This window comes from Spermophilus citellus (genome assembly GCF_964194105.1).
Source record: "Spermophilus citellus genome assembly, chromosome: 15".
Taxonomy (NCBI): Eukaryota; Metazoa; Chordata; class Mammalia; order Rodentia; family Sciuridae; genus Spermophilus; species Spermophilus citellus.
The window spans coordinates 66,338,064-66,352,072 of NC_138195.1; the positions used below are offsets into that span (position 1 = coordinate 66,338,064).

The 14,009-nt window shown below is 44.2% G+C and overlaps 1 protein-coding gene across 1 annotated transcript; it reads right to left on the bottom strand.

Moving 5' to 3' along the window:
• Nucleotides 1-548: 548 nt before the first annotated feature.
• On the bottom strand, nucleotides 549-13,214 carry OPALIN (oligodendrocytic myelin paranodal and inner loop protein; the record flags this gene model as incomplete). The annotated part of the gene is made up of 8 exons (XM_081268241.1): nucleotides 549-722; nucleotides 2,384-2,440; nucleotides 4,789-4,914; nucleotides 6,616-6,651; nucleotides 8,365-8,400; nucleotides 12,340-12,417; nucleotides 12,915-13,037; nucleotides 13,194-13,214. 8 exons carry the CDS (start codon nucleotides 13,212-13,214, stop codon nucleotides 549-551), a joined length of 651 nt encoding a protein of 216 aa, XP_081124367.1.
• Nucleotides 13,215-14,009: the final 795 nt, after the last annotated feature.

Below are 14,009 nucleotides of genomic sequence, written 5' to 3' on the forward strand. Positions count from 1 at the left end.
AGATATTCAGAAAGAGGAACTGGCTTCCCCTTGCACAGTTCATGTAAGTTTCATTTATATCCTAACTTATGGTTGATCTTGGCTGACCATGGGTGGACATAGAAGCCAGGTCTGACAGCTGCTGCTTCTTCTTCTTCTTCTTCTTCTTCTTCTTCTTCTTCTTCTTCTTCTTCTTCTTTTTTTTTTTAAAGAAAAGGGATGTAAGAAAAAGATGAGAAGACAGCAAGACACTCAGAAACTGGACCCTTTTCCCCAGATCTCAAAGAAAAGCAAGTTCCCACTGGGGTCAGGAATAGGACCTACGGGGCTGTATCTGATAAACGGCAACTCACCTGGTGCTTCACTGCTTATTAAAACACAAGGTCTGAGAGTTAGAATGAATCTTATTGGAACCATCCCCTAAAGAGATAAATCAACCCCAAAAGTGTTCCAGACCTATAAATAAAATTTGAAGTGGTTAAAAAGCAGCTTGGTACATCTCCTCTTCGAGCACAAATCTCTGGGTTTCAGCCGTCTTTGGCTCCTCTCTGCTTCATGATGAAGCCGTATCATTCTAGACTCAGTCTGGGTATAAGCCACCAGAGTCCCCTCCTCCTCTCTCTTTCTTCAGGAGGACGGTAAGTGTCAGGCAGGGGCTCCTCGCTTCCCACTACAGTCTTCACGTATATGTGGGCTTCTTGTGCTCCTATTGTATTCTCAGCAGTGGGTGACCTCCTAGGATTCTTGAGAGAGCAGAGATTAAAAAAAAATACACTAGAGGCTTCTGCTTCTGACCAAGATGGAGTAACAATAGCCATATATATTTACCCTCCCATATGAAACAAACCCAAATCAGATAAAACATTTAAAATAATAGTATTCAGGACACTGGACATCAGGTGAGGAAATGCAGTAACCCTCGAGGGACAGAAAACAGAAAAGAAGGGTCTGAACTTACTGCCATGGGAGGCTCATAGGTCACTCAACACTTTTGCTTATTGTTAGCATAGTGTCTCTTTTTCTAACCTTTAACTTTTAATCTGTCCCAGTCTCTATATTTAAAGTTGGGTTTTGTGGACATCTTATAGTTGGATCTTGTTTTTATAGACAATCTAATATCTCTGCCTTTTAACTGAGAGTATTTAGATAATTTACATTTAATGGGATTATTGGTATGGTTGGGGTTAAATCTATCATCTTGCTATTGGTTTTCTTTTCTTTTTAAAATATTTTATTATTTTTTAGTTGTAGTTGGACACAGTACCTCCATTTCATTTATTTATTTTTATGTGGTGCTGAGGATGGAACCAAGAGCCCCACACATGCGAGGCGAGTGCTCTACCGCTGAGCCACAATCCCAGCCCCTTGCTATTGGTTTTCTATTGGTTTTATCTGTTCATGGTTTCTTTTAAAATATTTTTTCTGCCTTATTCCATATAGATTGTAGAAGAACTTTAATTAATTTCATGAAAACAAATCTACTAGGATTAAATTAAATTATGTTTATTAACTAGGTAGTAAAGTAACCATAAATTTGTGGTGTTTGACATCTTTGTGCTACTGATTTTCCTACCCAGGAGCATGGTATATATCTGAATTATTCAGGTATTAGTGTCTTTTACTAAATTTTTATTATTTTCCATAAAAGGATTACTTATTTTTGTTACATTTGTTCTTCAGCATTCTATATATTTTTATTACCACTGTAAAATAATAATTCATAAAATTACTTTTCCTAATTGTTGCTGATCTCAAGAAATGCACATTACTTTGTATATTGATTTTTGTATCCACTGAACTTGTTCAAATATCTTGTTAATTCTAATAATTTATGCTTAGATTATTTGGCTTTTCTATGTAGACAAACATATAATCTGCAAATAATGCCAATTTTGTTTCTTCCTATTTAGTCTTATGTTTTCTGGTTTTTTCCCTAGCCTACTGTATCCACCAGGACCTAAATGCAATATTTGATAGAAGTGATGAGCATTCTTGATTTATATCTGGTAATCACAGAAAAAGAAAAGAATGCTTTCAAAATTTTGCGCTTAGGTATGATTTTTGTGTAATTATTAAAATGATGTTATTTTGCAAGTTAAGAAGTTTCTACTCTGGTTTTCGAAAAGTTCATATCAGAAGGGATTGTTGAGTTTGTTTCAAACTCTCTTCTCCCAATGAGGTGGTCACACAATATTTCTCTTTCAATTTGTCAGTGAAATAGATGATATGAAATTAATTTTCTAATATTAAATTTACTTGAACTCCAATAAAAATGCATAAAGAACCTCCTTTGTGCTTGAGCTTCATTTGGCTGCATCCCTTCCATTTGCTCATGTGTACTTTGTGCATTAGTTTGCTTACTATTGTATTAGTCATTTATAGAGATTATAATAAAAATTCTTACCTCAGCTATCTTGGGATTGTCATAGATTTCTGAAATTTCACATGGTCTCTCACTTTCCTAAATTGGTTAAAAAAAAAGTGAAGAGTCACAAATTTTGACCATAACCACGGATTAGACTCAGTGGTCCTTAAACCTGAATGCATATTAGAATCACTAGAAAACTTTAAAAACAAAGCAAATACATAATAAAAATGATACCTCCCTTAAAAAACTGAAGAAATATCACTATGAGTTATTTAAAAATAATCCAGAATTATCAGGGGTGGAGAGATAAAACAAGACTGGCCATGAGTTGATAATTGGATTCACTGTACTGTTTTACTCTAGTATATGTTCAAAATTACAATAATCCCTCTTTGTCCAAGATTTTGCTTTCCATAGTTGCTGAGAGCCATTACCAAGTAGAAATGACGCATCAAAATTTCCTTGCTAGCGTACCCCATGTTAATGATTTCGCTGTTGACACTGCATGTAAGGTGACCTTGCTCAAAGACCAAGGCGGATCCGGGTTTAGAGCTGATCCAGGTTTGAGGAAGTATCCCGGTCCTTGGGTTTAGGGCTTTCCCGGTTTAAGACAAGGGTTTTAGGGAAGTTGGAGGTTGAAGATTATTGCTGCCGGGATTAGGGCGTTCCTGCTGCCTGAGCTCCCATTGAGCTCTCGTGAGACTCAGAGAGATTTTGGGGAAAAAGCCTCGTGGAGTAGGTGATTTGGGTGGCAGCAGAACTGGGATTGCCCCAGAACGTGTGTGGAGGCCGGTGTGAGTTCGGGAATAAAGAAATGCTGTTTGAATCTACAAAGCTGTGTGGTGGCTCGTGATTCTGTGCCCAGCCAAGACTGCGGCACATAGTTTTAGTTACTATGACACAACAGGGCCCAAAAAATGTTAATGAAAACTTCCTAAAACAATCTAAATTTTAAATTTCTATGTTGAGCAGCATGATGAAGTCTTGGGCCATCCTGCTTTCTCCCACCTGGAAAGTAATTATACAATCCCTTTATCCAGTGTATCCATGCTGTATATGTTACCCATCCCATGCAATTAAGAGACCACATTCACAAAACATTAATTACAACATTTTATCATAATTTTTATATTTTGTTATTAGTTATTGTTAATCTCTTACTCTAATTTATAAATCAAACTTTTTCATAGGTATATATGCATAACGTATATATGAATATGTAGGGTTCAGTATTATCCACAGAATCAAACATCTACTGTGGAGTCTTAGAATGTATCATTCTAAGACTGGGAGCACTACTGTGTCCATAATAAAAATATCTATTTTTTAAAGGGTCAATGCCACAGCTCTATTGTCCAGAAATTCTGACTTAATTTGTTTTGGTGAATGGTAATTTTAAAGTGCACTGAAGGGTCAGAAACTATCATTTAAATAAATAATACCACAGTCACCTTGTGTTTAAAGTTCACATCTTGTCAACACACCTTTTACATGTGTTATACAGATGTTCACCATCCAAGGTGTCATTTTGTTCTTATGATTTCGTCTACTCCTTAGACTAGGATGGGTAGGGTTGTTTTTGTTTGTTTGTTTGTTTGTTTGTTTGTTTTTTCCTGGCATTGAGGATTGAATCCAGGGCCTTGCACATGCTTGCCAAGTGCTCTACCACTGAGTTATATCCCCAGCTCAGAGAGGTAATTTTTATCCTGATTTTGAATTGAACCAACCAAAGCATAGAAAATATCACTGGTCTAGGATCATAGAGATCATAGGGCAGCAGAGCCGGGATAAGAACCAAGGTTTTCTATCTCCCCGTTAGTGCTTACTTAGCACTGTGAAAACAACCAGGGATGTTTATAAACAGGGTAGAATTAGAAGTCAGAGTCTATGTGATCACAACCAGGGAAGCTTGCTGGGTATCAGTCTGGGCGGCCTTTGAATTCTGAGCAATCTGGCACTCCGGGCGTGGGAGGCGGATGTGCATGCTCTTGTCAACTGTGCGCAGACGAGGAAACGGGCAGGTCTGTCCTGGCCGCATCCCGACCAGTGATACCTCGGCACTGCTCTTCTCCGTCTTTCCTCACCTCACCTCCGTCCTCACCTTGTGAAGCTTGGGCCCTTTTTGCCCCTCCACTTAGAAAACAGACCCACCGTACAGACACGTTTGCCAAGGCAGCAAACAGCCCCTCCCCAGCTCCTGGAGGGCACCTCATACATCCCCAAGGCCAGGCACTTCCTCAAGGGGCCTGAGAGTTGTGGGCGACTCAGCTCTGCCGAGCACAGCGTCAGGTCTGAAGTGGGAATTGTGGCACAGCCACTCCCACCACCATGGCCTCAGGGAGCAACACTGCCTGTGGATTCTCACGCTTTTAGCCTAAAAGCAAGTTCACTGAAATACTGATTCCTGCAGCACGTCCAGACCCAAAGAAGCTGGTCGTCACCTCAGCGGACTCATGGCTGCTTCCTCGTCTTCTCTGGTGAATCAAAGTAAGTAGTAAGGCCACCAGCAGGGCTGCAGCCACCAGGGACGGGATGCCGGCTGCTAACCCAAGAGAAGGCCCACAGTCCTGGCACAGAGAGAGAAACATGGTCAGGGAAGCCCCAATCTTCAAGATGGAAGGAATAATTCAGCAGATCAAAAATAAAACCAAGGGCTGGGGCTGGGGCTCAGTGGTAGAGTGCTTGCCTAGCACGTATGAGGCACTGGGTTTGATCCTCAACACCACATAAAAATCAGTGAATAAAAAAAGGCATCGTGTCCATCTATAACTAAAAAATATGTAAATGAATGAATGAATAAAGAAAGAAACAAATAAATAAAACAAAAAGCTGGTCATGGTGGCACATGCCTGTAATCAAGGAGGCTGAGGCAGGAGGATCACTAGTTCAAGGTCAGCCTCAGCTAAAGCGAGGCTCTAAGCAACTCAGTGAGACCTTGTCTCTAAATAAAACACAAGATAGGGCTGGAGATGTGGCTCAGTGGTCAAGTGCCCCTGAGTTCAATCCCTGGTACCCCCAAAAATTAAATTTAAAAAAAAGGCTGCATGAAGCTTAAGTATCATATACAAAATCAAAAGAGTAATGAAACATTATTTTTTAAGAAGTTTGTACCTTGCATGACAAGGGACTTGCTTTCATAGGACTTGATTTACTTAGTTTAAATCAGTTGCAAGAAGAGTAATCTATGGGCTGGGGTTGTAGCTCAGTGGTAGAGTGCTCACCTCTCATGTGGAAGGCACTGGGTTCAATCCTCAGCACCACATTAAAGAAATAAAATAAAATAAAGGTACTGTGTCCATCTACAACTAAAAAGTATTTTTTTAAGAGGGGCAACCTAGAAGAGAATGGACAACTGATCTAAACAAGAGTTCCTGGGAAAAGAAACACAAATGTCTCCACGTAGGAAAAGCTCTGGTACCACATAGAGCAACACAGAGCAACAACTAGACACCACATTCAACTATGAGTCTGGCAAAAAGCAAAAGCTTTTATTATGACCCACACCATTTTGTTGTGACTTTTCAAATGTATTTATCTTAAATGCATTAGCCAGTTTTCAAATGTCCATTTCATCTGAGAGGAAAGTCATGCTTGTAGCCACAAGACTTTTTGGATTTGCAGACTTGTTTCTGGAAATACCGAAGACAAGCAACAGAATCCTTATTAATGTGCTGCTTTATGAAAGTCTGGGTTCTCCTTCACTTTCTGAGGGGTATGATTCTATTATAGAACAGTTAAGTATAAAATCATAAATACACAGGTTGATGACTTTTCAATGAAGAACATACTCATATAACCAACATTCACACCAAGAAACAATCCTGCCAGGAGCCCCCCATACTCCCTTCATCTCCCCACCTGTGAGCACTAAAATACTGAAATTTATCACCATAGATGATTTTGCCTGTTTTCAACACTGTATACAAGCAAATGTAAGGTGTGTGGTCTTTCATGTCCAGCTTCTTTTGCTCATCACTTTGTAAAATCCACCTGTGATTGTGTAGGTTCTCCCTCACTCTTTTTATTTTTATTTTTTATTTATATATGACAGTGGAATGCATTACAATTCTTATTGCAAAAATAGAGCTCTTCCTCACTCTTGAGCTTAGAGGGTCCTAAGAATAATGGTTGAGCCAGGGTCTGGGCTTGGTGACTGTTCACATGCCAAACATTAATCCTCAAAACAAATGCACAATATGGATAGAGCATTCTTATCCCCATTTTATAAATGACCAAGCCAAGTCTGGATAATTTAAGAGTATACTTACTGCTTCTTTCCCACCTGTAACAACTGGAGAGGAAGTCTGTGTGAAACCAGAACATATTGTCAGAAAACAGTAATAGATAGACTACACCATGCAGAACAGTCTGGAGAAGCTAAAATGGTGAAGCGCACTCCTTCTCTAAGTGGTCAACAACCACCACTACCAAATAGAACCTCCCTTGACTGCTTCCCAGGTAAGAACTGAAATGAAATTTGGCTACAAAGAGGAAGAATTCAGCAATTTAGGTGGCATCTTTATTATTCACACTGTGGATCTGCCATGGCACATTTTCACCTCAAAAAGTTTTCTCCTGTCCCTGGTCCCCACAGCCTTCCTAGGACTCTCATCACGCTTTGGCCTACTTGTCCCCAGAGTTAGAGGGGAAGTGAGTATAAACATTCAACATTGGCGGAAGCGAGGCTCTTTAGGAAGGACTGACTTGTTCTTGCACTGTAATGACACAAATGGCTGAGCCTGCAAATGGCCCCTACTCCTGGGGACAAGTCCATGTTGAATGAATATGTTACATGTTTCTGGTTCATTGCCACTTCACGGGGGAGCGTGCTGGATCTCATCCACTTCTGAGCTGCTTCAGGCAAGAGTCTTGCCTTGATCAATAAATCTCAGGGAACAAAGGTCTACCTGAGCAACTCAACCTGCGACTATGCTGTGTGTTTTCAGGTGGGATTAAGAGCACAGGTCTGGGATCCCCATGGGCTGGTGGTTTCTCCACTCAAGCTCCATGGCCTCCTTTCTCCCTCTATAAAACAGGGACAGTGCTAGCTACCTCTAGGGTTGTTACAGGGATCACATGGGTACCAGAAGTTTAAGCAAGTCAAGGCTCAGAAGAAAGGGACCCCCACCCAGGAGGGGGCAGTCAGCTGGACACAGACTGGTGGGCACCAGAAGTTCAGCAGTAAGTTACCACGGTCCAACCATCTGCTACTCCGTAGAGCTACACCCCCATGTTACAGCCAAAATGAGCACCAGCTTAGGAGTCCTCTTTGAATAACACCTAACTCATCAGAAAACCTTGGCACAGTCAAACCTAAAAAACTGGGCCAGGAAGATGCCTCAGTTGATCATGGCACAGACTGATCAGAAAACAACTCTGGCTGTTAGTGTCACCTCTGCACTGCATGAGGACAGAAGCCAGGAGATCAACTGTAGATTGAAACTGTTCACCTTCCACAACCAAAAAAACCCTCTATTTTGACTTACAACTAAGTGTCATGATCAAGAGCCTGAGCATGTTCATTTCGGACCTAAACATTCTTCTTCCAGAAAACATACTGAGGAAATCATCTTAAATGCAGACAAGCATATAATGATGCTAATCACCAAATCACTCCCAATTTATGAAATACTTTACTTGAAGAAATAACATATGCCTACCCTCAATTATAGTTGTGAAGACTGACAGAAAACGTTTAAAGACATAATATTATATGGTGAGTAAGAACACACAAGTACAAAGACAACAAAAGTCAAAATGTAGGTGAAGTCTCCAAAGAGTGGGAAAGGGTTACACCCACGGGTTCTGTTGATTAGAATTAAGGATGGGAGGAGGTTTCTATTATAATTTCTGTATTGAAAACATTGCTCTCAGCACCCCTCAGCTATTCACCAGTGCCTCTGACTAACTCATCCTTGTACACAAGGTACATGGGAGGAGTTTTGGAGTTCCCTGTGTCAATTCAGCCTTGACCTTCGCTGTGTTTGAAGACTGGTGAACAGGGGGGCTGTACTTACTGTGTTAGCCGGCAGTGTGAAGTTTAGTGAAAAACTCTGCAAGAGAGAAGGGAATATTAACCCTGGCAGGAACCATCAGCAAGCTCCTGACTCCTCAAGCTCCCCACCACTGGTGGACTCCCCAAGAATGTATGGATTCCATAGAGCAGCTCGGGAGCCCCAGAGGCAGGAGGGGAGCAGGGGAGCTGAGGTCAACAGGACCCCCTCCCTCAGATTGTCAGTCTCCCCACGCTTAATCTTCTAGGTTGTCAATCAGATTAGGGGACCAGCCAGGGAGGATCTGGCCCAGGATCCCTGATCCACGAGGGCAGTAGTAACATCACCCGAAATTCAGAGAGGTGTTGCAATTTTTCCCCCAAGAATTTCTTTCAGGGAAAGAACTATGGGAATTTAGAGCAGAAGATAAGCCCCCAAGAGTCATGTTCTAACACCTGATCCTAAACCACCATCTCTGGAGAGAGTTAACTGAGAAAAAGACCTGCTTTCATTTTGCCAAGTCAAGGGAGAGGTTCTGGGCTGTGGAGCCGAACTGGTCAGGACAGCAGAGGAGAAGCTCACCCCCCTCCACCCCCACCCCCACTCAGCACCCAGTCTCACCCATCCCCATGTGTGGAATCAGTGTTTAAAGACTGCAAGCTCAGGGGGCACTAAATAGCCTGCCCTGGTGCCCACTTATCTGGGTCAGGCTCTGCTCAAGCTACCCATGGCTCCTTTCTCCTCCCTGTCCCCATCCTGTCACTTAGTTTGGGCTCATTGGTGTGTCTTACCAAGTCCCTTCCTGTCTGACAATGGGTAGACCCTGCTCTGACTCAACAGATGACCCTTTCTGGCCCTGGTTGCCCTGGGCTGCAGAGGCCTTGTTTCACTTTCTGGAATTTCCGCCCCCTGAGTCTTGCCATCTAATTAATGACCCCGTGGCCGGGCCTCCTTCAGCCCCAGCCTCCCTGTCCACCAGGGGCTCAGCCTGTGTTCCAGTTCTTGATCTACTGTAGTCCCCCAAGAATAGGTTCTCTCATTCTAAGAACAACGCGTTTGCTGAGTTTTAACATTAAATGTTATCCAAAAATAGGAATATTGTGAAATATTAAAGAATCCCAAAGGATCCTAATATTTTGGACCCAAAGTGCCTCCAAGGACATTTTATACCTCATAACCCCATTTTACAGAAGAGACTGAGACCCAGGGGCTCATTAGAAATTATCTTATAGAAAAATGAGAACAGTTAGAGCTTCACTCTGAAAACAGGCTAGTGAGCTTGATCCATGTGACCCTGATCTGAACTGAGAGACAGTTAGAGCAGATAGTCCCCCCAGCAAAACTCATTCTGGCTAATAGGTGGGTTGGAATTCAGATGAATTACTGAATGTGAATCAAAATCATCTTCCGTGAATCGAAAGTGTTTTGAGCACCCACAACATATACTCCCCCTTGCTCAGCCTCCAACATTGTCCTTCAATTAAGATGGTCTCATCCAAGGCTGGGGTTGTGGCTCAGCGATGGAGCACTCGCCTAGCATGTGTAAGGCACTGGGCTCCATCCTCAGCACCACATAGAAATAAATAAGTAACGGATAGATAGATAAATAAATAAATAAAGGTATTGTGTCCATCTACATCTAAAAAAATAGTTAAACAAACAAACAAAAAAGCTCAAATGCTTCAGTGGCGACTCTGCCCACTGCTGTCTCTTAGCAACAGAGGACCTTCACGCTACAGAGAAGGAAACCAAGGCTCGAGGATGTGATGGGTTGCCTGAGTCTACACAACTCATCAGCTGCGACCAGAACCAGGGTCTCCCACCACACAGCTTCCTGATAACTCCTGTGGTTTCTGCAGATGAACGGCAGGCACTCTAGACCTCTTCTTCTGGGACACCCTTAAAGCCAGGGATCACCTGGGCCTCAGGTCACGATTCTCTGGCTCTGGGGATCTAACCACTGTTCTTCATGCTATCACCAAACGGGCTGGCTACAAGGCATTGAACGCAGCTGCCCCAGGCTGATCTCATCAGTGGGTGCTGGGCTCTGATGTCAGCAGGCCCAGGACAAAGCTTCCTTTGCAGGGAGGACAGAGGAGGCGAGAGAGCAACAAGCAGGCTTTTGCATGTGTTGTTTATCAACATGTGGATGACGATGACTTTGACCGATTTCAGAAAGACATTCACATTTTGTAGAAACAGAACAGTGCTCTCATGGAGAGAAAAACATGCTGCAGTGCCCTTTAGAGCTGCAGCTGGGTGGGATGAGGCAACTCTGGACTCAGAGCCACCTGATTGGGTTCAAATCCTGACCTGCCACTTAATGGCTATATGATCTTGGATACGTCACTCAAACTCTTGGGTCTCCACTCCCTCGCAGCAAATTCATTCTCCCAGCTTTTCCATCCTCAAAATGGATACTATGAACTTGCCCTGCCCACTTCACAGTGTAAACATAAGGGATATAATGTCTGTGGCAGCTCCTTCCATGTACTTCCCTCTAGTACATGAGGGATCATGTGGTGCCATCTTCCTTTAGGCCTGGCCGGCAGAGTTAGGGTGGGGAAGCCCTTCGGGAAATTCTTATTAGATGGAACTGTAAGTATAAGTAGCAAAATTCAAAGTGCCAGCCCTTCTTGCCTCGTGCTGAGCAGTGTATCCCAGCTACAGGGGGATTCCAAAGGAGGATGCTGTCCTTCACTAGGAGTTTGCTGCTTGTGAGGGGGATAGGCAGATGAGGCAATCACTCACGGTCATTGAAGGTATGCTGGTGTTGGACACTGCTCTCAAAACCTCCCCACGAGGGGAGTACTTTTATCCCTACATCACAGGTGAGGACATTGAGACAAGATGGGTTTCTGGAGGTCGCCGGCTTGTAAGCATAGATCAGGTTAGACCACAGGTCTTCCTAACTCTAAAGTCTAAATTTAACTCCTCTGAATAATCCCCCATCCTTGTTTTTAGATTCTACATAAGTGAGATCATGTGGATTTTTCTTTTTGTGTCTGGCTTATTTCCTTTAGCGTAACGTTCAGGGCCAATTTGGTTGTGGCCAATAGCAGGATCTCCTCCTTTTTAGATGGATGGAGAGTCCCGTGTAAGGAGGTAGCAGCTTGAGCTAAAGCTGACCCAAAGATCTCCTCCTTCTTAAAGGCTGAATAGTATTCCGTTCTAGACACACACACACACACTCACACACACACACACACACACACATGCACACACACCAGTTTCTTCAGCCATTCATCTGTTGACAGACACCCAGGTTGTTTCCATAATTCTTCAATAAAGAAATCAAAGGCCTCTTCTGTTTTCTCTCCCAACTTAGCAAACTTCACTTGATTCAACCAAATTCCTATCATAAATCAATAAGAAAGGTGGGAAGCTTCAGATGGAACTTATGAACACATGTTGCTGATAACATAGCAGAGGGAGGACAGAACACACAAGAAAGGTAAAATCATTGATGAGACCCCTGGCTTCCCCAGGAAGGAAACAGAGCTGAGACATCCATTCCCCATCCTTGTAAGAAATAAATAAAAATAAATAAATAAAAATAAAAATATCAAACTTAAAGACGAGATCAGCTATTGTTAGATAAGAATGTTGGGGAATAATTAGTATTTTATAGATAGGAAAATAATTAAAACCCAAGCCCTTCATTGTGCTGAGGGTGCAGTATTTGATTGAATTGGGAGACCAGTGCCTTAAGGCCTGGGAATTAGTTTTTACGGAGAGAAAGGAAGGTTAGGCTAAGAGGCCAGCACCCACTCACCATTGCCGACAGCCTCCCAGGAACTTCTCCAAACACTGGCCTTACTGGCTTGGGTCTCCCATCTGTAGGAACTAGTGCTGGGGAGGCGGGGCCACGCCATTTATGGGCAGGGGAGTAGCCAAGCCCTGGGCCCATCCCTTGGGAAAGATGGGCTCCTGTTCCCTGGCCACTATCAATGGCCGGGGCCCTCCATCCTCTTTGCCTTTATTTTCTGTTCTTCTTACTATCTGGGCAGCTTCTTCAATCTCAGCAAAGACATCACAGCTGGCCTGAGAGCTTGGCGGCTCCTGCAGCTGCCAGCTCTTTAGAAACAATGGGTCACACGGGCTGAGGCTGGCCACTATGTCCCCAGCTGACAGGCATCTACACAGACCATGTTCCTGGCCATGAGGGAGTCCCGTGCTACCAGCCTGAGCTGAGGACGCCTGCAGGGTGGGTGCTGGAGCCACTCTGAGGCAGGCCTGTGGCTGCCAGTGAAGGACACAGTCATCAGTGAGTTTGGCTTCTTGGCCTCCTGTCCTCACATTTCCCAGTGGGACCCTCCTCTAGCTCAGGAAGCTGTGGATACGGGTAGCTTTCAGTAGCCCTGAATTTGCTTCCTTAAGATGGTGAGTGAGTTGCCAACAAAACCACAGAATTGCAACCAATGGTCAACCAACGGGTCACTTAAATGGAAACCACCCTGTAAGGAGCAAAGAGGGGCGTAAGGAGACAGCAAGTGAAATGACCCGCGGTCATAGCTTTAGACAACTCTGGAGATGACCTTCAAGTTGCACATGGAAAATGAGAAGAGGCCTACACGTGGAGGGCTGAGGGGAGCCCCAGGCACGGGGCACAGCAAAGGCAAAGCTCCTTGGTCTCCGTGTGTCGTGGAAGGGGAAGGAGGCCAGCGCAGCTGGGCCAACAGAAACCTCGGAGCAACCTGGAAAGAGGGTAAGGGCAAATGAGTGAGCCTGATGCCCGATGACCAGACATGGCCGGGCGGCGGGGAGGGGGGGATTTTTATTCTGAGGGCAGCAGGAAGCTATTCGAGGGTTTCACGTGGGAGCATGATCCCAGTGATACCAACAAAGCTCACCCTGGCTTCTCCTTGGAGCATGGATCACAGGGACAAGGGTGGAAGCAGGAGACTGGCTGGAATGGGCTTGTGAGCTGTTTTGGAGTTTAAGGCAGCGAGAGCTGATGATGGGGAAATCTGAGGCAAGTGGGGAGAGAAGGTGAGGGAAAGGGCTGAACTCCCAGGCTTGGGGCTTGACTGATGGGGCTTGAGGCACAGGCTTAGGGACGTGCTACTGGGAAAGCAGATTTGGATGGGGGAACCCAAGCTCCACATCGGGTGCTGTAACCTTAAGTAGCTCTGAGGCAGCCAGGTGGAGGTGCTGACTGGTGATGAGACAAAGGGGGTCTGGGACTGAAGATGTCCGTTTGGTGGCGGCCTGTGGATGGGTTTAAAGCTGCAAGTGGGCAGAGCAGAGGACCAGAATAGAGACCCAGGGTGGTGGACAGTTAGAGGCCTGGTGGAGGAGGCACAGCCAGCAAGAAAGGCTTCGTGAGAGGAAAATCCGAGGTCTGGGGTCACAGAAAATGCCTGTTTCAAGAAGAGGGGGTGGAAGCTGCCTAGGAAAGGTTGGAGCAGCCATCTGCTTCTCAGTTGGTGGCTGCTAGTGACTCTGAGGAGGACAATTAGTGGCACGATGGAGGGGACCAGGTTATCTTGGAACTAGGTGGGTTTTCCATCCTGGCTACACACCTGAATCACCCGGGAGGCTTATAAAAACCCTGATGCCTGGATCCAACTTCAGAGACTAACTGAAATGCCCAGAATGAAATAGGGGCATCCTCGGGTGACACAATGAACAGTCAGGGACTCAGTCACCTCTGAGGGGCCAGGCTT